Below are 26,117 nucleotides of genomic sequence, written 5' to 3' on the forward strand. Positions count from 1 at the left end.
GGACACGCTGAGCCTCATAGGTCCCACCAGGGCAGGGCAGGGCAGTGGGATGTGGCTGGGGAAGGCCTGGCCTAGTAGTAGCTCAGCAACTGTGGTCCCTGGGGACTTGAGCACGGGAAGCTGCAGGACTTCATCCATCTGCACCAGCCAGACCTGTCTGACCTGTCCCTGGCAGGCCAAGTGGGCTGCGGTCCAGAGGAGCAGGCTGTAGCCTGCCCTGGAAAGCCCTGGTCTGGAAGTCTGAGGAAGCAGCCCCACCTTCCAAAGAATGATGATTTGTGAAGGTGCTGGGAGAGGGGACCAGCAAGAGACCCTATCAGTGCTCAGGCCCTCTACTTCTGATGAGCTGTCCTGGGTGTGCTCCTGAGCGAGGACCCAGAATGACAGGTTCAGATCCCAGCTCTCTTACTACCTTGAAAGATGACTTAGGCAGATCATCTGCTCTGTGCCCGAGTTCCTCAATACCGTGCAAATAACACGAACCTCATAGGCTCACTTGGGTCACATACACAATGCACTGAGAAGAGTGCCTGGAACATGCAAGCCCTGAGCCCATGTGTATAACTTCTGTTTTCCTGTTTCTGCTACAGTCCGGTCACCCTTTAGGTATTTATCTCTTGCCTCTGCGCAAGCTTGGGCAGGATCCCGTGACCACAGCAGTGGCCATTAGAGTACTCATGCCTTGGTGTCTGGTGATAGGATAGCTGTCCCTAGACACCACTCAGAATTTTTTTTTTTCTTTTTTGTCTTTTTGAGAGGGTTTCACTAGGCACTTCAGACTAGCCTAAAACTTACTTTGTAGGCCAGACTGCCCTCAAACTCAGCGATTCTCCTGCCTTAGCCTTTCGAGTGCTGGAATTGTAGGCTTGTGTCATCACACCGATTGGCCTTACTTCTGACAATGGAGAATCCATATGTATTAGTGGTCCTGTCTCCTCCCTCTTCCCTGGTACCTGGAGATCCCTTGCAGAGATGGCTCAGCAGGCATGATCCAAGGGCCCAGAGAGTCTGCTCTGATAATCCTCAGGGCAACCCTCAGCAGCTCAGGTCCCAGCTAGAAACCCCTACAGGCTCCTACTGCGTGGACTCAGCCCAGAGAAGATAAGCTGCTTGCTTCTTGATTCTTCGTTTCCTCAGCTGTTAGAACTACAGGATCAATTCTTGGGGTTGTCACTGTTTTTCAGATAAATGAAGACAACTTGGGTTTTCTAGCAACAAAAACATGATTAATGCATAATCCTTTTACATAGACTGCTTCTCAGTCAACCTATCCCAACAAAATGGGTTGGAATGCAGGTTATAGAAAAAGACTGGGAAGATGGCAGTAACCTGGGGAAAGCATTCCAGATCGCCAGCTCATACCAAGAGGCACGCACGTGATTAACAGTGTGTAACAAAAACAAGGCTTAGCCGCTCACGCTCTTCTGAAAAGGACATCTGTTCATTGTTCCAAACCTTAGTCACTGGACAGTTCAAAGTTTCTCCCATATCTGCATTCTATCCACTCTTAAGTATTTTTCTTTAAATCAATTATATCAATTATATGCTTAATAGTCAGGCCCCATGGAACAGCACCTATGAATTCAGGAGTTTGGTTTGCTAGTCACCCTTCTCTGTCATACAAACAATGTATAAACACACTAATCTTATGGCTGGGTTGTATCCCAGCACCACAGAAAAATAAAATATTTGCTGTCTCTCACTGGCAGAGAGTTGTCCCACGATTTGGAAATAGATCTGGGCTAATTTCCTGCTCCACATGGGGACACTGAGACCAAGAAGGGAGGGGGCTTGGGAAAGTCACTTGGGGGAGGATCTGAGGTCCCCTGACTCCCAGTTAGAGTTCTGAGGGTGTGGTGACCCATGACTGCCATCCCGAAAGACAGGAAGAGCAGTAGTGAGAGTGCGCAGAGGTGACCTCTGTCAGCCCCTTGCCAAGCAGGAGGAGCATTCCTCAGAGTAAGAACTGCTCACATTGCCTCCCAGACCACTGAAAGGGCTCCTGGAGGATGAATTACTTGGCCAATGACTTTTACAAAAGCAAAGTGAGGAATGTTTTTTCTTGGAATATACTTCCATTTCAGGAAAGCATAATTATATTTGTCCTAAACTGGTTAGGCCCAGGTGGAGATGTGAAGGGCAGGGTGGGGACAGGATGTATGTACAAGGGGGGGGGCAGTGGCTCTCTCTTACACTACCACAGCTCTGGGTCCTGCAGCTGGTCCTCCTGAGACTTGGCAGGTAGCATGGCAAGAAGAAGCAGTTGCTTCTCTGGCTCCAGGGTGATGGGACTCAATGGCAGATGGAGGCATTTAGAAATTCCTATAGGGTGGTTTTTGTTTTTTTTTCTTTTTACTGCTGGGATCCCCACCACGCTTTGTTCCCCTCTGTTCCCTTGTCTCCCCTTAAGTGGGGCCTATTAGAAGTAGCCAAGGAGCGAGACATGGTAGTACACACCTGTAATCCCAGCACTTGGGAGGCTGAGGCAGGACTGCAGAGAGTTTGAGGCCAGCCTGTCTCAAAAATAAAGTATACAAGAAGCCCAGCAGAAGCCAAGCCAGCTGATGTCTTCTTTGGAGCAAAACTACTTCTTGTGCCTTGAAAATGTAAAGCTCTAGGACGCCCCTCAGCCCAGGTGAGGCACAATTCCAAATAAACCACATGTGATGTAGAAACATGGAAGAATATGTCATTTACTAAATTCCTTCACTAACCCACTTCCTGCCCCTCCATGAGACTGCTGTAGGTCAATGGTTTCCACCAGCCACAGTCCCTTCTGGCGATAGCTAGGGCCTCAAGGACCTTCGAGCTTTTTCCAAAATTTCTTCTCTGATCTTGGGGTAGCTGGGGTGCTCCCTGAGGACCTGGTGCAGAGAAAAGATGAGCCTGCAGCATCAGGCAGGGGTCCCAGCCACCACACCTCCCTGCCACTGCTGGTGGCTTACTTTGTGGCAGACTTCTATGGCTTCCACAAATTTCTTGTCCTTCAAGTAGTTGAAAGCAAGTTTGAAACCTGACCAGGGATAAGGAGATGATAGACGGTAGCACCCAGAGGAGGCGAGAACCCCTTTGGTTCCCCCAAGATCCTTGATTTCTGGAGTCAGAGTGGGCTCCTGTGCTGATCTACCTCCCATACCTGCTATGGGCACCTTGGCTGGCTGCCTTACCGATGGCGGGGTTGGCCTGATGGCTGTACTTCCAGGCCAGCTCGTAGTTGGTGGCTGCGTCCTTGTAGGACTGCTCCTTCTCCATGATGAAGCCCATGTACTCATAGGCCTTGTAGCAGGACTGCAGGGAAAGCTGATCAGTGCCCCTGCCAAGGGGAAGCCACCACCACCCAGAGCCAGAGTGGACACAGGTGGGATTGAGGGATGGTTGTGAGCCACATTAACCCAAACCGCACAGGGACTTAGGGACACACTCACTTTGCAAGGGGCTAACTGTGCACACTGAGCGAGCTCCTGTTAGCTCAGTACAGGCTGGTACAACTTCCGGTAAAGCCTGTTAGTGACATGCTCCAATCCAGCAGACATCCCTCTGCCCACCTGGACTGAGCCCCTGGACTCCCCTCAACCCCACAAGCTGCTCCTGTCACCCTCTGTCCTTCTGTGTTCCCCTCTCCTGCCTTGCGCTGTCACCCATGCCCCCAGTTCCAGTCCTGGGCTGTCGCCCACACATACCTTTCACCCTACTTCCTCCGGTCTGGTTTCTACTCTGCATCCCCTCTGTCCCCACAGCCAGTGCACCCTCCTGGCTGTCTTGACCCTCCTGAGCCCCGATTGCCCTCCCCACCCACGGAGCCGGGGTGCCACCTCGCCTTGTTGTACTGGATGCAGCGGCGCAGGAGCTCTGAGGCGAGGTCGAACTTGCCGCCTGAGCTGTAGATGTCGGCCAGCAGGAGCCAGCTCTTCTCCAGGTCCTCAGCCTCGGCCAGTGTCCATGGGGCCTTGGCCAGGCGCTTCAGCTGTGTGCGCGCCTTGGGGATCTGCTTCAGCAGCACGCAGGCCTGTGCCATGCCCAGCAAGGCGGGGACGCTGTCCTTCTACACACGGGATGGGAAGTGGGGGTGGGTGTGTCTTGGCTGCTGTCATCTTCCATGTTGATACCAGCCCCCCACCCCCCAGCCCAGCTGGCAAACCTCAGCCTGTGCAATCTCGAGGAAGGCTCCTAGTGCAGCCTCCACGTTGGCCTTCTCCCTGGTGGCCAGCAGGCAGAGGCTCTGCAGCAGCCGCAGCTGGGTCTGCCCAAAGGCCGAGAGCGGGTAGAAGTCACGCAGCAGCTTCTCCGCAGTGCGTATGCCCTGCTGCTCAGATTCCTTCCTAGAGGCAGAGCCCTAGGCTTCAGAGGCAGCCCTAGCTGGCTCTCCTAGAGGTTGCAGGTGCCCCCTGCCTCCCACAGGTTCCTGCCCTGCTTCTCGCAGAGCCTCACTTGCTCTTAGTCAGCTGGTTCTCAAACGCCTCTCCACCCATGATCTCATTGTCTGGATTCAGACAGATGTGCACCATGTAGTAGTTGGCCTTCTGACCCCAAGTGATGTCCTTGCGGGCTTTGTTTAGGAACTTCAAGGCTTGGTTGGGCTGTCCTACGTGCCTGCAGTGGTGGAAACCGAGCATCAGGGAAGCAGGCCCAGAGAGGACAGGGAGACACAGGAGCTGCGTGTGAGTCTGCATAGAACCGGGGCTGGGTGGCCAGTCTCCTAGCTCTTGGCTCCTTCTTTTTCCTCCTGTTGGCCTAAACAAGATCTTTCCATGTTTACTAGGGAGGGCCTGTTGCACACAGCTGCCCTCACCACATCCACACTCAACTCACCAGCAGTAGATGCCTCTGCAGTAGTTGAAGCCTGGCTCCATAGGTACCCGGCTGGACATCTTCTTGGCCAATTGAAAGAAGGTAGGAGCCTCATCAAGTTTGCCACTTCTTCGTAGCAGATCAATTAATTTATCCAATACCAAAAAATTGTCTAAAATGAGAGAGCAGAGATCTCCAGGGTGTGAAGGCCAATAGCTGCATCGGGCAGGGGTGGCAGGGGGGCCTGACGGGGAGAGAAGCTGGGGTGCTGAGCCTCTAGGAGGAACCAGGAGACACTGCCCAACTGGGCTGAGCAGGCGCATTCCTGCTCCAGTGCCTCAACTGCTCTGCAATGTTGAATGAATGCTAATAATGCTTAAAATAGAAATATTAGCAATTAGCGCTCACACACCACTTTCAGTTTTCCTGGTACTAGGTACTTTCCTATATATTAGCTACAGGATGAAGTAGGTATTCTTACTGTTCCTGTTTCACAGATGACAACACTGAGCATAGAGCAGTGAAATAATCTGCCAAAGGTTACATACACTGTTTACGAGCATTCAGGCCCATGCAGCCTGGCTCCAGGACCAGGATTCCTAATCCAGTGACTTGCTAGACCCAGGGCAGACTCTGCTGGGGGCCTGTGGTCTGGCCTGAGCCCCAGTAAGAAGGGGTGATCTTATGCTGCACCGAGTGGGAATGGAGCTGCCCAGCAGGGGAGAATTTCCAGGCCCTCCAAATGGCCATGACCTCAGAAGGGGACTGTGTGGACCCCCATTGGCTGGGATCTGGGGACAGACAGGCTGTCTTGGGTCCAGTGCCAAGTGTCTGGGACCAGGAACTGGCCCCCTGGACTAGGGAAGGGCCAGCACGTTCCACTGGGGCTTTATCAGTTTCCTGCCACTCTGGGAACAATCAGAGAGGAAGGGGCTTCCTCTGCCCAGTCAGGAAGGAGGGGAGAGGGTCCACCCTGCTCCAGGAGGGCAGCCCTTGCTGGGTGGGAGCCCGCGCCCGCAGGCCCGCTGGCTGAATTACCTGGTGCTTTCTCTAGAACTTGGTGGTAGAGATTGATGGCCGATTCGTAGTTCTGTTTTCTAAACATCAAGTCAGCCATCATCTATCAGAAAGCACACAGGGGCCGGAATTCCTGAGGCAGCTTGATGGGTGTTGGCAGAGCTGGGGGTGGTAAGCAGGGAGGCAGGACAAGGCTTCCGAGGAGAGGCGCCTCCCTCAGCCTGGAGGGAAGCTGCCAGGGAAAAGCCTGAGCACCCTGTCCTCACCAGAAGATGAGGATCACACAGGGTTCTTTAGTCCCCTAGGGTGGAGGCTGACCTCTGCCCTTAGGGTCACCTTGGAAGAGGCTAAGGAGCAGGCCTGGGAGGAGCTATTCACCTACAGTGGGTGTGGCTTCCCCCTAGAGAAAATTAACCACACCCAGGCCCTGGGACTGGCCAGGTGGTCGCTGCTGCCCCCTGCTGGCCAGCCCACCCTGCCTACTTCAGGGCAGAGCCTGCAACAGGTGCCCACTCGGGTTTCTCTGCCAGAAAGCCCCTGGGAAGTGGGTCGGCAAGGCAGCAGTGGTTATGGTTACAGAGCCAGGAAGTAGCCTGCATCTGGTCACAGGGCCCTGGGGAGGCCAGGACAGGCATCTTGGGACCTCTTACCACGGAGGCAGTCTCGTGGGTCTGATCTGTTTGCAGGAGGACAGCAAGGTGCTGCTCACACAAGTCCAGGTGTCCCTGGAGCAGGGAGAGGTGTGCCAGCTCCAGCACCACCTGTAGGGAGGAACACTTCGGGAGGACCCTGAGATGTCTTTGACAGCGTCCCCCTCATTCCACTGCTATCAGCTATGCCCTCAACTCCTTCAGAACCGTCTCGGCCTGCCTCCCTCCCATGTGCCGGCCTCAGCACTGGTTTTCCTAACTGCCCACTGCATGCTGGGCCTGACTGACAGATACTCATCCTTCAGCCTGAGCTCCAGACTCATTCCCTGGGGACGCTCCCGACTCTAGGGCAGGTACTTTCCTCTGCGCTCCTGTCGCTCCCTGCACCCACAGGCAGGCTTGGATGGCATGGCATCAGAACCACCTACGCTCTCATTTGCCCCCCCCTTGCCCTCAGGAAACCTGGGGACAGGGAACATGTCTCTCCCCACGGTGTCTCCAGGGACTAGAACAGTAACTGACACCCACTAAGTACCTTTAAGTGAGCGACTATGGAGTGAGTGAATAGCTCTGTTGCTAAGCTCTCCACAGTCTCTGCGCAGATGCCAGCTACTGTTCCCTCAGCTGGAAACACACTTCCCTCATGACTCTACACCTGCTTGGAGGCTTAGCTTGGGCTTCTGGCCCAAGTAACCCTGGCAGCTGCAACCCTCACTCTCTCCCTATCTCTAAGGAGGACCTGAAAATACCAGATGAACATGACTTTCAGCAACTTCTTCTCCACACCACCAATGATGGCCAAAGTACCTTGCTCCAAGGGCCACTGGGGGGAGGGCCCAGGGTCAGCTGGCACAGGCTCCTCGCCCCAGAGGCTGTTGTGCCCTTTGTACCTATGGCTCAGTAGAAAAGAACCTGGCCTTTGCGCCTGGTCAGGGAGCTCAGCAAAGCTCCATGCCTACAAAGGAGCAGAGCGCTGGCTTAGGGCCACCCACCTTATTGTCAGTAGGCGAGTAGGAGAGGGCGTCCTTGTAAGATTGCACTGCCCTGGCATAGTTCTTCTCTGCCAAGTAGAACTCCCCGAACAACATGCAGATGGAGGCTGCCAGTTGCTTCTGGGAGGGGAGCATTTCTGGTTGCTCCAGTGGAACCCGCTTCAGTATCCGAGACTGGAGGTTCAAGGCCTTGGGAAACCAATAAAGCCAGGGTCAGAAACCCAGCCCTGACATGCCAGTTCGCAGAAAGACCTGCACTCTTACTTCAGAGCCAGCAATGTTAGAAAAGGGATTTTTTTTTTTTTTTGGTCTTTTTGAGACAGGGTCTTACTATGTAGTTCAGGCGGGGCTTGAGCTCACTTTGTAGACCAGGCTGGTCTCGAACTCACAATGATCCTCCTGCCTCAGTCTCCCAAGTGCAGGGATTACAGGCGTGCACCACAACACCCGGCTAGAAAGGGGATCTTAAGTGACCTTGAGAAAAGCTAGGTCACTTTGGACAGGGAAGGCCATTTGCTGAGTATACAGAAAGTAAGCTGGCACTGTCCCCAGGGCAGGAGCAGAAGCAAAGGCACTCAAACAAAACACTATTGTCCTTAGCTGTGTACCTGTCTCTATCATGCCTGAGGTCCCGAATATGACTTGTTTTAGTGGTCCTACCAGCTGGATCAAGCACACACTAGGTGCTCAAAACAGGCTGTGTTTTGATGGATGCATCTGTTATGGATGTACTGCCCTGTTGGAAATTTGAGGCAGCCCCAACTAATATCCCGACACAGAAAGGTAGGTTAAGAACCCCCAGTGGAAAGCACCATTCCACAGCCAGCACAGAGGACATGAGCAGCACTCAGCTTCCCCAGGGCAAAACAGAGAAGTGGGGATTCAGTGGTCAACAAGGGAAAATATCATCTTAAGTCATCTGAAAGTGGGCTCTCCTTCCAAAACCAGGGCATGCACCCCAAGAACAAGTGGGAGACTTGTTTCTAGGTGGAAGAAGTGAGGAACGTGTGCCAGGAATGGTCAAAGGCCAGGGGTAGCCCAGTATGGAGAAAGCTTGGGTTGCGCCAGGCCAGGCCGGGTTCAGATCTCAGCTCCATTCCTTGTTAGTACACATTTGACCTTGACCAAAAGGCCTCCCTCCCTTGTTTTTTTTTTTGTACTGGGAATTGAACTCATGTCCTCAGGTTTGCCAGGCAAGCACTTATGCTGCTGAGCTATATCCCCAGCAAAAGGCCCCTTGTTAGTACAGATACTCCTTGACTTGTGATGGGGTGATACACAGCTAAACCCTTTATAAATTGAAGATATGGTAAGTCGAAAAAGCGTTTAATACACCTAACCTCCTGTGAAGAACAGTGATGGCGAACCTGTCACATGCGCACCGCAGAGGGTTGTTTGTATCACTGAGAGCTCTAAAAGGTTCATCATCACTGCTGTAGAGTATCAGTTGTTTACTTCTGAGATGGAGTGGCTTACTGGGAAGTGTGGTTAACTGTCATTACTCAGCATCCTAAGAGTGTACAGTACCCCACATCGGTGGCCCAGGAAGTACAATTTCCACTGCATACATATTACTTTCCTATTGTTATTAAGTTATGAAATCCTAAGTCATGGACATCTGCACTTGATCTTGGGCATATATCTTGACTTCTGTGAATTTTATCTGTTAGGAATACCACAGTGTTTATCCCAAGGGACCACAGAACTTAAAGAACGAGAAGAGTCTTGCACAGAACTCCTAGCACTGCCATCACCATTCCCACCATCACCCTTGAGGGGTGTTACTTCTGTCACCCAGCTCTGCGCTCTCTGGGGCAGCATCACGGATGAACAAGCACGGGGAAATGAACAGAAGGTGAAGTTCAGAGTTGGAATCGGGGTCCTGTCTTGATGAAGGCATCTGGCCTTTCAGACCTGCGGCCCTCTCCTTCCCTGTCTCAGCCGCCATCAGGAAATGGCTGATAAAGACCATGAGTTCACACGTCAAGTACCTTGTTCAAAGTCTCCAACACCTCTTCTTTTTTATAGCTCTTGTAAACCTTTGCCAGCAAAAGCAAGCACTTAACATCATTCATCATGGATGGGATGTCTTTAACTGCCAAAAAGAAACTCAGATTAGTGCTCCGGGCTCCTGGAAAGCAGGTCCCCAGCTGCTTGGGGAGAGACATGGGCATGGGGGACAGTGTGCCTGCCCCAGATGCTAGATGCATCTGGAATGCTGCCTCACCAAAGTCACGTTCCAGCGCCTGCTTCAAAACCTTTTCTGCTTTGTTGAACTTCTTTAACTTCAGGAGCAGTTCAGCTAGATCGCAGCACAGAAAGTCCTGCCCGCTAATCTTCTGAGCAGCCTCATAATAATTAATTGCCTTCTCGTGAACAGGAAACATTGGCCTCAGGTCTGCACCTGCTCCCCAGGGCCTGACACCATGCTCGCCCCAGCACCCACCCCTCAAAGCCCTCCATCGAGACAGTCCTTCAGCTGGCACAGGGCTCCAGCCTGCGCCTGAGCAGATGTGAGAGCAGGGGGCAGTTGCTGAGTTCATCCCTTGTTACCCCATTTAGCAGGGAGCTGGGGTACAAGTATAGCCGCTCTCCTCCTAGCCACAGCACCACACATGAGCCCTCGTCCACCTCCCTGGCTGGCCTATGCCCACCCTGCCCACCCAGGCCAACCTGACCTTGGAGTACTGGTGTGTCTTCACATATGCTTGCCCAATTCTGCTGACCAGGGAGGCGTCGTGTGGATTCTTCTTATAGGCCTCATCGTAGACCTCCAGGGCCTTCTCGGGCTGGTGGGGGGAGTAGCCATGGGTCTTTCTCTCATCTCCCGCTGGAGAAGTGAGGCTGGGGGCCGTGTGGCAAGGCTGTGAGCCTCTCACCTCCTGAATGTTCATGAAAGCATCACCCAAGAGCAGGCTGGTGTGGGGACCCGGCAGATGCTCACAGAGCTCACTGCAGGAGAGACCGGAAGATTGCCTCAGGCCTGTGTGCCCCTCACGTTCCTGGATCCACCCTTTGCTTCTTTCCCGCTTATTCTGGTTGACATTCACTCATCATCCAGTAGTTGGAGAGCCCAGTGTATGTGATGCACAGTGCTGGCTGCCACTCTCCTCCCTTGTGTAGACCATGGCAGAGCCTTCCCCTCAACCCCCTCCAAAGCCCCCTCCCTGAGGCAGCCACCTGCTCTCTGTCTTTTCCTATTTCACTGGAGATTGAACCCAGGGTCTTCCGCATGCTAGGCAAGTGCTCTACCACTGAGCTACACCCCTAGCCCTACACTTCTCTTCCTAAAACTCCAATCTGGCCATGCCACCCTCCTGCTTACTCATTTTCCACTGCTAGAGAGCTTCCCCTACTCCCTGAACCCCACCGGAACCTGCCTACAGGGACTTTTTCCTGAATAAAGAGACTGAAAAGGTGTCCTTTAGGTCTCACTATCAAATCATACAGAGACAACACCTTGAGGTTGTCCATCCTCAGTGACCTGACACTGGTCACACCCAAGTCACTGGACACCTCCCCAAGGAGGGGCAGAGCAGGGGCCTGGGGTGGGAGTGTACTCTATGGTTCCCTCAGCAGCTCCTCAGGGGCTGGGCCTATGGGCTCCCAGGCATGCTGGGGGCAGGGAGGCATGCAGAGCCGGGGACGACTCAGTTCTGTGTCTTTAGAACACATCCATGGGCAGGTGCACTGACTTATGGGAAATTTCATCCTTCGGCCAGAGGCGCTCTGAGGACACATCCTGGAGACCCAGCTTGGAACTGGTCTTCACAAACTGAAGAAGAACAATCTGAGATACCATCAGTGTCCCTGAGCTGCCCCTGGAGCTTACCGGTAGCATCCAATGTAGAGGTAGGTGTCTTTGCGACTCTGCAGGTAGATGCTGGCCATCTTCTCCTTGGCTTCAGTGTAGCAGGGCTGCTTGGGTGTGATGTCCCTCAGCATACTCAGGGCCAGGTCCACGTTGCCCTTGCTCAGGGCCAGGTCTACGTTGGCAATGGTGATGCAGATCTCCTCTGCTGTGCCACTGAACTCGTTGATGGCGTCCTGCATGACCTTGGTGGCCTCATGCTAAATCACAAGAATGAAGCAGACCTTTTATTGAGTAACATGCACTACAGGGGGCCTGACAACACTTACCACCTTCTCTGGGAGCTGGGCATGGTGACACATGCCTGGTAATCCCAGCACTCTGGGATGTTGAGGCAGGAGAATCCCAAGTTGGAACTCAACCCAAGCAACTTAGTGCCTTGGCAAGACCCTGTCTTGAAATAATAAAAAAGGGCTGGGAATGTAGCTCATTGGTTTTTTTTGTTTTGTTTTGTTTTTTTCTGGTACCAGGAATCAAACTCATGACCTTGTGCTTGCCAGGCAGGCGCTGTGCCGCTGAGCTAAATCCCCAGCCCCTATAGCTCATTGTGAAGGCCCTGGGTTCAACCTTCAGTACCTCAAAAACAAAAATGATGACAAAAACAAAAACCAAAAAACTCTAGCCCAGTCAGCTTTTGAAGAAGCTTTGGAGGCAGGCAGGAGATCGACTTCTCAGAGTTATTGCCAATGACTCTCAGTGGCAGGAGAAGGGGCCCAGGAAGCTCAGGGACACGGGACCTCCCCTGAACCAGCTACTCTTCAGCACTTCAGGAGCTTCACCATTCCCTCCTGTGTGAGAACTGTGTGCTCACCTCCTGGTACTTCCCCATTTTGGCCAAAGATATCTTAATGTTCTGGTGATGGGCATACAAAAATCAATTTGGTCATTCTGTCCCTCTTGGTGTTTTGTTTTGCCTTGAATTCAACCTTACCAGAAGCTGAGGTTTCTGTCTCTGCTTGCTGTTGGCTTGTTGTGTTGGTTGCTACACTGATTCCATCTTCTTGCTCTTATTCTGGGCCTTTTGGTTTTTTGGAGTAGGTTCCACTGTTTTTTTGTTTGCTTTTTTATTTTATTTTTTTGTTTTTGGGTATGGGGAATCAAACTTAGGATCTTGCGCTTGCCAGGCAGGCACTTGTGCCGCTGAGCTATATCACTGGCCCTGCTTGTTTGGTTAAACCATTACGGAAAGTCCTTTTTGTTTAATAGGCATATTTACTTCATTTCAATATCATAGATGTATGTTTTTGGATTTTTGTCAACTTATTTCATTTTCATTTTTATATGCTGTTTGTGGTTTGCTTTATTTCTGCCTTGGACCTGTGACCTTACTTCCTTATTTTTGGCTAACTCTTGATGAATTTGGTGGAAGTAGTCTCTTTTCATTTCTCTTCATAGTCATCTTTCTACCATGGAATATTTCACATAAACTTATCTCAGGCCCTCCCCTCTAGAGATGAGAGAAGTTAGTGTACACTACTCCCCATTTCGTTTCCAGTCCTCTCTTCTCTTGAACTTTTGCATGTGGTATTATAGTGAAATTACTGCTATTTTAAATTTAATGCATTTTACTTCAAGAATTTAGCTATTATCCTGGCTTAGAGTAAAAATTACTAGTTATTCAGATGTAAGTAGATTTATTTAGATTGGTTTTGTGTTCAATAGGATTTAATTCTTATCCTATTATGGCTCCAGTTTTATTTCATGTTTAGGTTGGCTGGACTCTATCTACAAGTAGGTTTTTTGGAAGTGTTAACTCTGTCACTTTTGAGTTAATCCATTTTAGTGTCCTTTATTGCTTTCATATACGACAGCTATCCCAAAGGGCCTTCTGCACTCATTTTTTAATGTCCTCCTGTCTTCTCGACATCATGAAACAAGGGAGGCCAGAGGCTGGGAGGCCAAAGCAGTGTGCAGAGGCAGTGTGCAGCTCCCATGGGCCTTAGTCCCAGGTTCTCACTAAGGATAGCTGGGTGCTTTCTGCCTCTCTCCAGCCAGATCTTCCAAGGCCTTGGTGCTACCTCAAACAGTTGAGTTTTGCATACTGCAAAGCTCAAGGGGATACCCTTGTAAAGGCTGCGATTAGCACCCACTAGACTTGCACGATGCCCAATCTACACAACCACTGGTCGTGACCCTGGTGGGCCTGTGTGCTCTGCCTCCCTACAATTTCATGTGGACAGTGAAGTGGGCAAGGCCACATCATGGAGGACCCAGGACTCATCTTGAGGGCAAAGAGAGCCACTGCGGTCTTCTAGGCAGGAGAGAGATAGGTTCCCAAAGGAGGAAGAGCTCAAATAACAGTACTGCGTGGTAAACATCAAAGAGCTGGTTTCTGGGCCAACCTGGCCCAGTCCCAAAGGAAGGGAGTGTGGCACTTCTTACCAGCTCCCCGTTCAGCCGGAGGGCATCTACCAGCTCCAGGAGGATGGACACCCGCTCGCTGGGCTGCATGGAGGGACTGCGGGTCTTCCTGCTTTCTTCTGCCTTGAGGGTGGGCAGTTTCATGATCATTTTCAGTGTTTTTATGGCCTCCTGATAGTCCCCGGACTTGTTGAGGGCCCTGGCCTTGATCAAGTGGTACAGTGGGTGGTCTCTGACCTGGGAAGAACACAGCAGCACGTGGGGTCCAGCTCACTGCAGCTGCCACTCACAGCAGCCCCAGGAGAGGAGCTGGGGAATGGGGAGCTGCCCCTGCCTGCAGCAGCCTCAGGTCTAAGGGCTGGTGGGGCCAGTGGGGGCTGCAGCCCGCCGGGCTCTGGGGTGTTGAGTGGGTCACCAGGCCCAGAGAACCCCCACCTGGAAGTTGTGGCTGACGCCCAGCTCTAAGCAGTGGGAGCACATGGCAAAGTTGCCCTGTGCCAGGTAGATCTGTGCCATGAGCAGGTGGGCATCCGTGGAGGTGGGGTCCAGCTCCAGGCAGCGCTGCACAGTGCTCTGCGCATTCTCCAGCTCGCCTGCAGATCACAGAGAAACCTCCACCCTGGGCTCCTCCTCAGGGATCCCTGGGCCCCAAAAGGGAGAGGCACAATGGGTTTTCCAAGGACAGTTCATCAAAATCACCTGTGCTGGCCATTGTAACCAGTTCTGTTCCTGTTCTAGCATTGAAACTACACACTGTTGCCCTGACCCAGACAAAAGTCAGGACACTCAAACCCTAGTGTGACACCACCTTGTCCCTATAACCCGCAAGGAGCTGGTAAGTCACTCTGCTGCCATTCCATCTGCAAGCTCCAGGAAATGCTTAAGCCTTAATTCCTCCATCTAAGCATAAAGCAAAACCCAATAACATCAGCAATAGAATAGTCACAATTTACAAAGTATCTTTCTATGTTCAACACATGAAAAGCACTTCAGAAAGTCTGATTAAACATCTACAGAAAGATTGATTAAACATCTGTGAGGTTGGTATTAAGATTCTTGTCTTTCATTTTTATTTTATTTATTTTCTGGGTTGTTTTGAGACAGGGTCTCCCTCTGTAATTTAGGCTGGCCTTGAACTCACTAGGTAGCCCAGGATGGCTTTGAACTACTCCTGCCTCAGCCTGGTGAGTGCTGAGATTACAGGCATGAACCATTATACCCAGTTCTTTTTTTTTTTTTTTTTTTTTCCTGGTACTGGGAATCGAACTCACCACCTGGCACTAGCCAGGCAGGCGCTGTGCAACTGAGCTAAGTCCCCAGCACGCACAGCTTATTTTTAATTATTTTTCTTTTTTGGTAGTGCTGGGGCTAACCCAGTGCCTCAGGCATGCCAATTCTACCACCAGGTATGCCCTTAGCCCTGATCCTTGTCTTTTAGATGTGGGTCTAGGGCTCCAGTGACATAAGCTGCTCAGCTCCAAGGGACACATTCTGTATTTAAATCCAAGTCCCCTGGGCTCCTGATCCTCTGGGGGAGGGGTGTTCTGATACCTGGGGCCTCCTGAGGCCAGGTTGGTGCTTACAGGGTGGTGGTGATAGCCTAGCGGTATGGTGAGAGTGTAGGGGAGCCTCCTTCCTCTGCAGTCAGGTTCCCACAATAGTCCAGCTTGGGATCCATAACTTGGTGAGTGGGGTGTGCCTGCTTCTGGGTCCCAAAGTCCCTGCTTCCTCCGTGCATGCTATGGAAAGGTGGAAACATCACCATAGCAACCTAAGCACCTACAGACTTTGGCCCCAACCTGCTAGCAGCTGCTAGCACAACTCAGGGAGCCCTCCCTAACTGGCCTTGAACCTAGAAAAGCTGGACAATGTGGGTAACCCTGGACCTAGATGGACACAGGGAGGACTGGGGTGAAACAGAGCTCTCAGTGGACTGAGATGTGAGTGGTGCCCGAGGGCAAATGTGTAGCCACACTACTGTGTTCTGGACCCTTGGATGGCCCCAGGTCACCAGAGCTGGGCTGGATTCTCAGGACGGAGTGAAAGGCTGCATCCTGCATCGGGAGAACCTCCAGGGGAGGGCTGCTCAGGAGATCAAGGCAGCACCCACAGGGAGCCCTGCAGGCTCTGATAAGCCTCACGATCTGGCCTCTCTCCTCCCCATGCATCCCTGACCTTTTTTGTTCCTTTCTGTACTACTGGGGATTGAACTTCAGAGCCTTCACATGAGCACTTTTATATGAGCTACATCTGTAGCACTCTTTAATTTTTTGAAAATCTGAGACAGGGTCTCACTAAGTTGCTAAATTGCCCTGGCTGACCTTGAATTTGCAATCCTCCTGCCCCAGCCTCCCAGAGTGCTGAGACTGCAGATGTGCACTACTGTATCTGGCTCTCACAACCTTTTTAACGCTGAGACCTCCACCTCCGCTGCCTTCCCTGCCTTAGTGTCCTCCATAGCCTGACTGCTGTGACAAATACTGTGTGCTTATGTTTTCCCTGACTGGGATGCCAGCTCCCATCCTGGAAGCTCAGTGACTCTTACCTGCACAGATCAGGGAAGTAATCGGAAAGAGGCCCGGATGGGAGAGACCCCTGCTGGCCAGGGGGAGCAGGAAGGCTACCAGGAGACTGGAGGCTGAAGGGAGTGCAGGTGCAGCCAGGGGTACTTGTGCCTGCTGTGTAGGTGAGCGCGGGAGGGAAGCTGGGGACACCACGGTGTAGGCAGACTGAGGCCCACCTGGGAACCTACCTGAGAGATACTTGACCTGACCCATTACGTACAGGGGTTCCATCAAGGCAGGGGCTGCCTTCACCACCGGACTCAAGATCACTGCAGCCTGTTTAAGGAGCGGAGACACGAGCTGGCCTGGCGCCCGGGGCTGTGGGGACATGAGGGACTGGCTGGGTGCTTTATCCACAGCCACAGAGGCACCCACAGCCCTCAGAAGACACTGTCAGTGCAGGAATTTTCCTTTCTGCCACGCTGTGGTCTCTCTTCCCTCTGTACCACCCAGTGCTGGAGCACGGGCCCGGAGAATGCGGACTTTGTTCTGCCCACTGTCCTTGGCACCGAGCATGGTGTCTGGCACACAGTAATACCCTCAATCAGTATTTGTTGACTGACTCATTTATTACAGGGTGCTGGGGGGATATTAACACTTGTAAAACTGTGATCCTTGCTCACAAGGAATCCCGACTGACTGGGAAAGCAGGACAGGTAAGTGGAGACTAACACAGTTCTTAGAAGCCTTCCGGAAAAGGGAGCCACATTCTCGTTGCAGTACAGGCAGGGGGCAGGGCCAGTGCCTTGTTAGAGACGCAGGGCTCTGGGCTTTAGAGTCAGGACATCAGAGTCTGCACCGGAACTACCCCAGGGACCCCTGCCCTGTATGCTCAAGTGTGACAAACACTGGGCTCCCCAGCTGTTCCACACGCAGCCCAGCCCGGTGACACAGGACAGGGAGGGTGGACCTCCCCTAACCTGCTTGGGGCAGAACTGCAAATACTCCTTGGCAATGCAGACCAGGAAGGGGGGGTCCAGCTTTTCCAGGTACTCGGGGCCCAGGGGCAGGCCCTGAATGCTTGAGAAGTGAAGCTCTGCCGCCTCCCTCAGGAGCGCTGTGACCTCCTGTTCTCCCTTGTGCTTCTTAGATGCCAGAAGGGCTTGGAGGAAAACCAGCACCTGCAGGAGAGAGTCTCAGAGCCAACACCAGTATAAGCAGAGTCAGTCGGGCAAAACAGAGGTCCCTGCCATGGGACCCAGGGAGGACAGTGAGAGACAGGGCGCTAGAGCAATCCACTCTCCAGGGAGCTCTGACCTCAGACCTCCCCAGGGACTGTTGCACCTCCTTCAGGAACTCCAGCTGGTGCTCGGCCTCCTCCAGCTCATCTCTCAAGATGTGGCACCAGATGGTCCCTGTTCGCAGGATTGAGTAGAGATGAGCAGCCAGCTCAGAAGCAGAGCCAGCGCCCACCAGGTCAATGGGCACAGGAGACGGGCAGGAAGGGGTCCTGGGCAGGGGATCTGTTCTGACACCTTCACACACTCAACAGGGAGACTTGAAACCCTAAGGCAGTATTGAAAAACAGCCCTAGCTCATACTCTGGCATCTCTCTAGCGGCCACAACTGTTCATAATCTGGGGTCTGTTCCTCCAAACATTTACCTAAGTACTGATGATATTAATGTATACAAACACATCACACAGCTCGGGTGTGTCATCAGTGGTAGTGGTCCTGCCTTGCATTCCCACAGCCACAGCAAACAAAATCCACATTTTTACGTACACATATGAGCATACCAATTGCTTTTTAAACATAAAGGGACTCTACCTATACACCATCCTAGAACTTGCTGTTTCCACCTTATAAACATTCTTCATACAAATCTACCCCTTCATTCTTTAATTAAAAAAAAATTTTTTTTTTTTTGTCTTTTTGAGACAGGGTCTCGCTATGCAGCTCAGGCTGGACTTGAGCTCACTTTGTAGCCCAAGCTGGTCTCAAACTTGCAATCATCCCCCTGCCTCAGCCTCCTGAGTGCTGGGATTATAGGTGTGCACCACCATGCCCTGCATTCATGTGATTTTTTTGCCCCTTTATATATAAAGATCATGAACCATTTATTGAAAACATTTTCCTTTAGTTTTAACTGTTTTTATAATTTTTTTGCCATGTAGTAGATTCAAATTTTTAGACAAAAAGGTGAAATATTTGCCTTTATAGCTTCTGAGTTTTCAGTCAGATTTAGAATCCCTAGGAAACCTACATTTAATTTATTTGTTTATTTATTGGTACCAGGAATCAAACTCAGGACCTTGTGCTTGCCAGACAGGAGACTCTGCCAGTGAGCTACATCCCCAGCCCTCAGTTTTTACGTTTAAAAATATTTAAGGGAGCTCAGTGGTAGAGTAGGGCACATACTGAAGAAAAGCCAAGGCAAAACAAAACAAAACAAAATAGTAAATATTTACTTCACCTGGAATGTGGTGCTAGAGGAGGACTGGCCTTCACGGTTTTCGTAATGGAAAGCCAGGTGTCCAGCCAGGAGTTACTGGACAGCCTATCTGTTTGAAATCAGCCTTGCTATGCCCTGTTTATCTATCTGTTTATTTCAGCCAGAACTGGCTTCCAGCTGACTTAATTACTATGGCTTTGTGATATGTTTTGATATCGGGAGGGAAATATTTGCTGACCATTCTGGTTTACTGACCATTCTGGTTTGATCCTGATTGTTCTCCTCAGCACCATCTTGGTTTTCAATTCTAGCTGTCCCAATATTTGACCTGTCCGAGGAATTTTTTACTTTGCCGTAATGTTTTTAATTTCTGGCAACTCTTTTTTGTTCTCTGTACCTTCTTCAGAGCAGCATGCCCTTACTGACAACAACAGTGTCCTCAGACACAGAAGGTGCTTTAGGGGAAAATGTCTGTATATATTGGGACTTCTTTTTGCCCTTCAGACTGCGAGATTTATAAACTCAGGACTGGACTGGTGACTATTAGTAGCTGGGCAGATTTCCCAATTGTTAAGGTCACTGATTTTCCCAGACAGGCCAGATACGACGGTGACTCTAGGACGGTGAGCAGGACAGGCCTTCTGACCAGTGCATGTCCCTGCCTGGCCGCTGGGGCTCTCCCTGAAATGAGGAAGTGGGAAGGACTCAGCCTGGCAGGGCTCATGCTAGGGGATTTTGCCCTGGGTGCTGAGCACCCAGGGTTTGTGTTCTCCAGGGCCTTGCTGGTGCTGGGAAGTCATCTGGGGCATTGGTCTTCACCCTTCTGCCCTAGTGCCAAATAAAACCCTCCTTAATTCTAGGCTCTAAACCAGGAGCAGTTCTGATAATCCTGCCATTGCCTTGATAACTGCCCCCTGGCATGCTTTCCCACCTAGCTTCCGGCAGCTCTGAGCTCTATTCTTATTTTTCCTGGAGCTCTTTGGGGAACGCTGGCCTACTTCTTTCTTCGGCCAGCCAGTCTCTGCCTTCACTGCTTTACCGGGTACCAGAACTGCTCGGCACTTCCATGCATTTGATACTATTTGCCTTACATGTCCACGGAAGAAAATTTTCTGACTCTAGGGCTGTAATAGACTCATGATGTCTTTAAAATGTCTGTCATTATTTTTGTGGGAGTTAGGGATACAGGAGAAGGATGGTTCCAAGGGGCCAGCTTGACATGTTGAACCAAAAGTCAAGACCAATTACTCTGACAACTGCATTTTACTGAGAGGGGAGTGACTGCCCCAGATACACAGCTCCCTGAAGCCAGGCCAAGAACCAGCTGCCGTGAACACTGGACCACACAGCTCCTCAGCTGCTGGTTCAGAATTCACAGAAACCGTGGAAGCAAGGCTTTAAAAAATGTAAAGTGAAAACAGGTGAAGAGAAAAATAAAAGAGAAAAAAGAAAATAGGGCTCCTGGTTTTCCAGCAGGCTGAGTCCTTCCCTACTTCCATCGGACATTTGCATAAAGGACAAAAGCATCTGGACAGATAGGGAAGTAAAACTACTGAAACTCCTATGTGTGGCAGCCTCCCCGCTCAGGGACCCACCCAGAGAGGTCTGCAGAGGGGAGGCCATGGCGCTGTGTAGGGATTCATAGGAAGGCAGCCTCACACGCCACTCCCCCAGCCCACACACTCCGGAGAATGCCCACAGACCACAGCCTGCTCGCCACCCACTGCACCCTGCCCTGCCCAGCCTGCACAGACCTGTCAGTGCAGCCATACTGTTCTCTCCCAGCTTCGTGGCCTCCAAGTACCACAGAGCTGCCTCCTTCTCTTGGTTCTGCAGGATGTAGAGGTAGCCCAGCTCCGTGGCCACCTGAGCACAGGAGGGCATAGCCAGGAAGATGCGCTCCACGAAGCTGCTCACTAGCCGTAGAATTGCCCGGTGCCTTCCACACTGTAGAGAGCAGGCATGGGGCAGGAATGGGGAACTCAGTCCACCTGGACCAAGTAAGGCCACGTCAGAGATGGGGACACTCTGGCAGGCCTGGGGAGTCCCACGAGGCTCCCTAAGTCTCGGCAGATGTGTCTGTGGAGCTGTCCATCTCTTAAAGAACCTGCCAGGGGCCACATCTATGGGACCTACGTCCAGCCACAGGGTCTTCTAGGGGACTCATTGTGTGGCTGCAGTAACTGGCTAAGAAGTCACTTATAGGCTTTTTTAAAAAATTGAAGCTGGGTGAGAGAAGCTTTTCAATTCCAGTCGCCCCAAAGGATGCCATCAATGACATTCCCACTTGTGTACAGGGAACAAGAGGGAGGGACTCAGACACCCAGCTGGAGAGAGAGGTGGTGATCTGGTGGCATTAGCAACTCAGTGCTGGCCCCTGAGGCCCAGAGCTGCCCATGTCCTTCCAGTTCCTTCCAGTAAATCCCGCTTTGGGGCTGAATGCTCTGACCAAGACACAGATTCTTGCAGCCTGGTCTGTCTGGCCCTTTCCTGATGTCAGAGAGGCCGAACTTCCTAGGTCACCCACACAGAAACAATACAGGCGCTGGGCCAGGGCTGGGCGCCCAGCTGCAGTGCCACCCTCTCTCCCTAGGACAGTGGTACCACCCTACAACAGTTCCAGGCCCTTCTCCAAGGGGCCCCCGGGCCAAGGAATCAGAGCCCACACATCAGTTGTCAGTCAGAGGCGGCAGGAACCACAGCGCGTGGGGTTCCAGCCCAACAGGCCCTGAGGGGAGGGGGCCAGGCGAGTCTCCCAGGGTGCTGTGGGGAGGCTGAGACCTCTGCTAAGGAAAGTGCAGAGAAGCCCACACCAGGGGATGCCTTCTTACCAGTCTGCTGACCACAAGAACTTTCTTAAGTTGGAGGTTTGGATTTTGGGGCTCTCTCATCTCTAATGCCTTAATTAGATTTCTAACATGATCAGTTGCCTGCAAGGATGAAAAAGAAATAGTCAAAGGCAGTGTGTAACACCAGAGCTGGGCAGTGGCTCTTGACCCTGGCTGCACATCTGTATCAGCTGGGAGATTTTATAAAAACTACCCATGCTATCTGGTGTCATCCCAAGAGATTCAGGTTTAACTGAACTGGCGTAGCGCAGGCCTCAGAGTTCTTTCAAGGCTCCTCAGGTGGAGCCTTAGGGAGCATCATTCCCCTGAGAGCTGGCCCTGAGAAAAGCTGTCCTGTCAGACCCACCAGGGCAGTGGGAAGAGTAAGCCCCCGTGCGCTCACACTGTAGCTCATCAGGCTAGCAGCAAACCACCTGGCCAGCTGGGCCAGCCAGGCCACCTAGGCCTTCCCTGCATTCTGCCTTGAGTCAGCACACTGGTGCCTCTTTGTCCTTCTAGCGAAACCTCCCAATAGCCTGTAAGTCAGTGTCATTGTCCAAACTTCCCAGGACATGCCAGGCGTGGTGGCACACGCCTATAACCCCAGCACTTGGGAGGCTGAGGCAGGAGGATTGTTGTGAGTTCGAGACCAGCCTGAACTACATAGAGAGACCTTGTCTCAAAAAGACCCCCCCCCCAAAAAAAAATAACTTCCCAGGACAGCAGATGAAGGGTCAGAAAGGTTGGGCAATTGGTCCAAGGTCACCTGACCGGTCAGGGGATGACTGACTCCAAAGCTTGGTTGCTTCTCCATGGACTCCTCTGCCTGACTCCCTATCCAGGAGCAGGGAATCCCAAGTTCTAGCTGCAAAGATGTGCCAAGGGAGGAGCCCAGGCCAGCGGGGTCCACTCTGCTCAGGAAGTGAGGGCAGAGCTAGACCAGAACTGGGCAGCAGGGTTGGGGTGAGAACAGGACGCAGGGTTTGAGGTGCCCGGAACGGATGGGATCTGATGCTAATTCTGCTTGGGGACTGAGCCTCAGGCCAGGCCTCAGAAAGCCTGGCCTAGGAGGTGAGGCCGGCCTTTCCTCTTGTTCCCCGCGAATACAGATGATGGTCTTCATCTCACTCTCCACACAAAACCCACCACCTCAGCGCTGTGCAGAGGGAACCCGAGGCTTTCTCTCCCCCCCAGGACCTGTCAGAGGCTCTTGGTTTGCCACTCACTCCACAAGGCAATGTCTCCTCTTTATTTAAACAGCAATGTTTAGGCAAAAACACACCCTTTTCAAAAAGAAGAATCTGAGTACTGACATTTTATTAAGAATTGGAGGTTTTTTTTTACCATATCTGAGGGCTATTTTAGGTGTCTTTGGAAAACTATAAGGCTTAGGAACAAGTCCGGGGCCAGTTATACTTGGTCACTGCCTGAGCAAGTCCAATCATTTCCTAAAAAAGTGGCATTTCCCATAGCGGGCCATGGTGGCAAGAGCCTATCATTGCAGGACTCGAGCGAATGAGGCCGGGGGGTTGTTATTTTGAAACAGGATCTCACTGAGTCACTAATTTCCCCAGGATGGTCTCAAACTTGTAGTCCTCTTGCAGACTACATAGCAAGCATATAAAAAAGTGTGTTTTTGCCTGGCCTGCATAGCAAGACCTGTCTCAAAAAAGAACTGGTAATTGTCTAAATTCTGAAATACTACCATGATTTCTACCAGCAGTTAACACTGACTGAAGTACTGTAGTGTACCAGGAACTGCTCCAAACTGTCCTATTTCTCATCCCACACGGTCCTTCTCCCACCCTCACAGCCCTGGGGAATTACATCTGTGTGACAAATGAGGCAGCTGAAGCTTGGCCAGATGCAAACATCTGCGCAGGCTCCCATAGGCAGCAGGTGGTAGAACCAGTGTCCACCTCACTGCTGGTGGCTGCCTCATCTCTCTCTCCAGCTGTTCTGCCCAAGGGGCCAAGCCAGAGCAGGGCTCCTTGGCAGGAATAGCACAGGGAAAAGACGTAAGGGCACCATCCCAAGGCCCGCCTTGGGGCTTGGGCTGTGAGGATCTCAGCGTCTGAGTCCTGAAACAACTTACTGTGGTCATGTTTCCTTCTCTCACAAGCTCGTGGACCACTAGCATTTGGCAGGCATCAATATTGCTGTCATCTTTTTCAAGGATTCTGAGATAGGAAGAGAAGCCATGTGAGTCTTACTAGGCAAGGCTAGGACAGGGTACTGGCAACTTTTGACTGTCTCCTAATATTCATTCTCCATTCCTCTTTTAACACTAGAACTCCCAAGTTAGCCGTGCACATGGTACCCAGTACACAGGCTACCCTGCCCAGCCTCCCTCTGCAGCGGAGGTGTGACCATACGGCCAAGTTCTGGCCAATGGGATATAAGTGATGCGTGTGACATCTGGGGGAAGTGGGGAGGAAAATGTTGCTGAGTGTGGTGGTATGCATCTGGGAGGCTGAAGCAAGAGGACTACAAGCTTGAGGCCATCCTGGGGAAATTAGTGACTCAGTGAGATCCTATTTCAAAATAAAAAAAAAATAAATTTATTTATTTATTTATTTATTTATTTATTTATTTATACTAGGAATTAAACTCAGGACCTTGCACTTGCCAGGCAGGCACTTGTGTTGTTGAGCTATATCCCCCGCCCTCAAAATAAAAATTTAAAAAGGGATGGGAATGTAGCTCAATGCAAAGGTCCTGGGTTCAATCTCTAGTACAGAAACAACAACACACATGCGCTCACACACACACCTAGATAGAGTTTTAAAGCACTATGAGAGAACTCTCACCACCACTAATGGAGCAGGATTTCATGGGGCCAGGCACTGGGGTACTAGACTCAACTGGCTGGCACCAGATGCTATCTCCTGGCATGTAAGCACACAAGGCCAGAGTGAGACGCACCCCCATCTGGCTTGCAGCCCACGTGCTGCAGGTGATTTGTGGGCTCAAGGCCAAGTGCAGGGCAAGCTCCTGCTACAGGGGGCCTGGTCTACCCGCAGAGAAGAAGGGGTGCACGCCAGCACCTCTGTAACTCCCCCTCTCATTATCACCAGAGGAGTCAGCACCCCTCCACAGGGAAGGAGGGGGTTTGCATGCATTTCAGCAATTTTTCTCCCCGAACTGGGCTGTGTATTGCATTACCACTCAATAGCTATTCATAGTGACGAGTCCTGCTCCATCTCTTTAGGAAGGAAAGTAGGACCATACAGTGTAGAATCTATGATCAAAACAGAGTGCTAGAATTTAAAGAGAGAATCTTCAGTTTTGCAGGAAGTTTTTCCTCAGAAAGCCTTCCAGCACACACCCCTCCCCGTATCCGTTTCAATTCCCAGTGCTCCAAGGTCACCCTACACGGGGCGCCTGGTTTCCGTAAATTCCCTGAAGTCCTGACCTCTCTGTTGTCTGGCTCACTCGAGCATCCTACCTGCTACTAAAACTCTTCTTAGAGTCACCAGTGGCCTTTTGTCTGAAATTTTTTGTTCTGGTGGCACTGGGGATGAAACCCAGGGCTTCACACACGCTGGGCAAGTGTTCTAGCACTGAGCTACATCCCAGCCTTTTTTATTTTGAGACAGGTTCTCATTAAGTTGCCTAGGCTGGCCTCAAACTTGCAATCCTCCTGCTTCAGCCTCCAGAATAAGTGGGACTACAGGTATGCACCACTGTGCCTGGCTCCTCCATATCTCTTCTAAACAATATGTCTATATTTCTATTTCTTGATTTATTCATCTTAGGCCACATTCCCTGGCCTCTTGTCGTGTTGACAGTTGGCTTGCTTACACTGGTCCTCTGTCTCCCAGTATAATCCCAGCACTACTGCAACTTCTCCACGGGTGAGATTCACCTTCCGATCTTATTATCACCATGGCAAGCGAGCGCCACCCCTCACCTGTACGCCGTTTCTATCATCTGCTCCCAGTCCTGCTGAGCCAGGAACAGCCGCATCTTCAGGACCAAGGCTGGCAGGAAGCTCCCTGAGGCTGTGGAGATCTGGTTCACTGCATCCAGGGCCCCCGAGTAGTTCTGCTGCATCATGAGGTAGGTCGCCTGCCGGAGCCAGGAGGAGCCTTGGTCAGTGTCTCCCGGGTTGGAGGTCAGAGGCTGACCCAGGGCCCTGTGGATCTGCACGGCAGGGCCTGGGTGTCCTCAGAGCCCCTGGAAGCAGGCACCACTCAGTGACCAGGCTCAACTGTGTTGGCTTCCTGGGTGGGTGAGGAAGGGGGCTCCCTGAGCCCTGAGCATGGGCCGCTCAGCATCCTGGTTGGGGCAAGGCCTTGTGAAGGTCAACCCTTGGGGGAGAACTGAGATCAACCGGCATCTTTTGATTCCAAAAATTGTCCATTCATTCTTGATTTTGTTTTCCTGAACTCCATCCCCAGAAACTGCTCACTGAGGCCCAGTTTACAACTCGGAGTCAGTTAAGGTTCGTGGGTCTTGGGGTCTCGCTGTGCAGGTTCTTTCTCCCTTGGGCTGGGGTTCTGGCCTCATCAGCCTCTAACAGACTTGAAAGTGGGTTCTGAGAAGATGGTTTAGCTCAGCCCTATGGCAACTAAAAACAGAGGATCACTCAGAGAAGAAATTTTGGTGTGCAGTGTGCTCTCTGCAGCTTTCTCCACAGGGTCAGTGA

General features: G+C 51.7%; 1 protein-coding gene across 6 annotated transcripts in view; it reads right to left on the reverse strand.

Moving 5' to 3' along the window:
• Positions 1–2,664: 2,664 nt before the first annotated feature.
• Ttc21a (tetratricopeptide repeat domain 21A) overlaps positions 2,665–26,117 on the reverse strand; it is a 29,179-nt gene continuing 5,726 nt past the window's right edge. Inside the window, exons 5-28 of one of the 6 annotated variants that reach the window (XM_013515074.1) lie at positions 25,380–25,537; positions 23,562–23,646; positions 21,470–21,568; positions 20,393–20,585; positions 17,501–17,598; positions 17,164–17,364; positions 16,432–16,561; positions 14,115–14,272; positions 13,701–13,916; positions 11,280–11,518; positions 10,327–10,399; positions 10,126–10,236; positions 9,675–9,813; positions 9,439–9,542; positions 7,448–7,636; positions 6,456–6,566; positions 5,827–5,908; positions 4,810–4,960; positions 4,429–4,590; positions 4,139–4,319; positions 3,818–4,042; positions 3,168–3,288; positions 2,946–3,013; positions 2,665–2,864 (exon numbers count right to left, since the gene is read on the reverse strand). In XM_013515074.1, coding sequence (XP_013370528.1) covers positions 2,787–2,864; positions 2,946–3,013; positions 3,168–3,288; positions 3,818–4,042; positions 4,139–4,319; positions 4,429–4,590; positions 4,810–4,960; positions 5,827–5,908; positions 6,456–6,566; positions 7,448–7,636; positions 9,439–9,542; positions 9,675–9,813; positions 10,126–10,236; positions 10,327–10,399; positions 11,280–11,518; positions 13,701–13,916; positions 14,115–14,272; positions 16,432–16,561; positions 17,164–17,364; positions 17,501–17,598; positions 20,393–20,585; positions 21,470–21,568; positions 23,562–23,646; positions 25,380–25,537 — 3,372 coding nt within the window. In that variant the 3' untranslated portion in view covers positions 2,665–2,786. The other 5 variants (XM_013515070.1, XM_013515069.1, XM_013515071.1 and 2 more) reach the window with 5 other exon arrangements.

Source organism: Chinchilla lanigera, unplaced genomic scaffold (assembly GCF_000276665.1).
Source record: "Chinchilla lanigera isolate Chin_1 unplaced genomic scaffold, ChiLan1.0 scaffold00026, whole genome shotgun sequence".
Taxonomy (NCBI): Eukaryota; Metazoa; Chordata; class Mammalia; order Rodentia; family Chinchillidae; genus Chinchilla; species Chinchilla lanigera.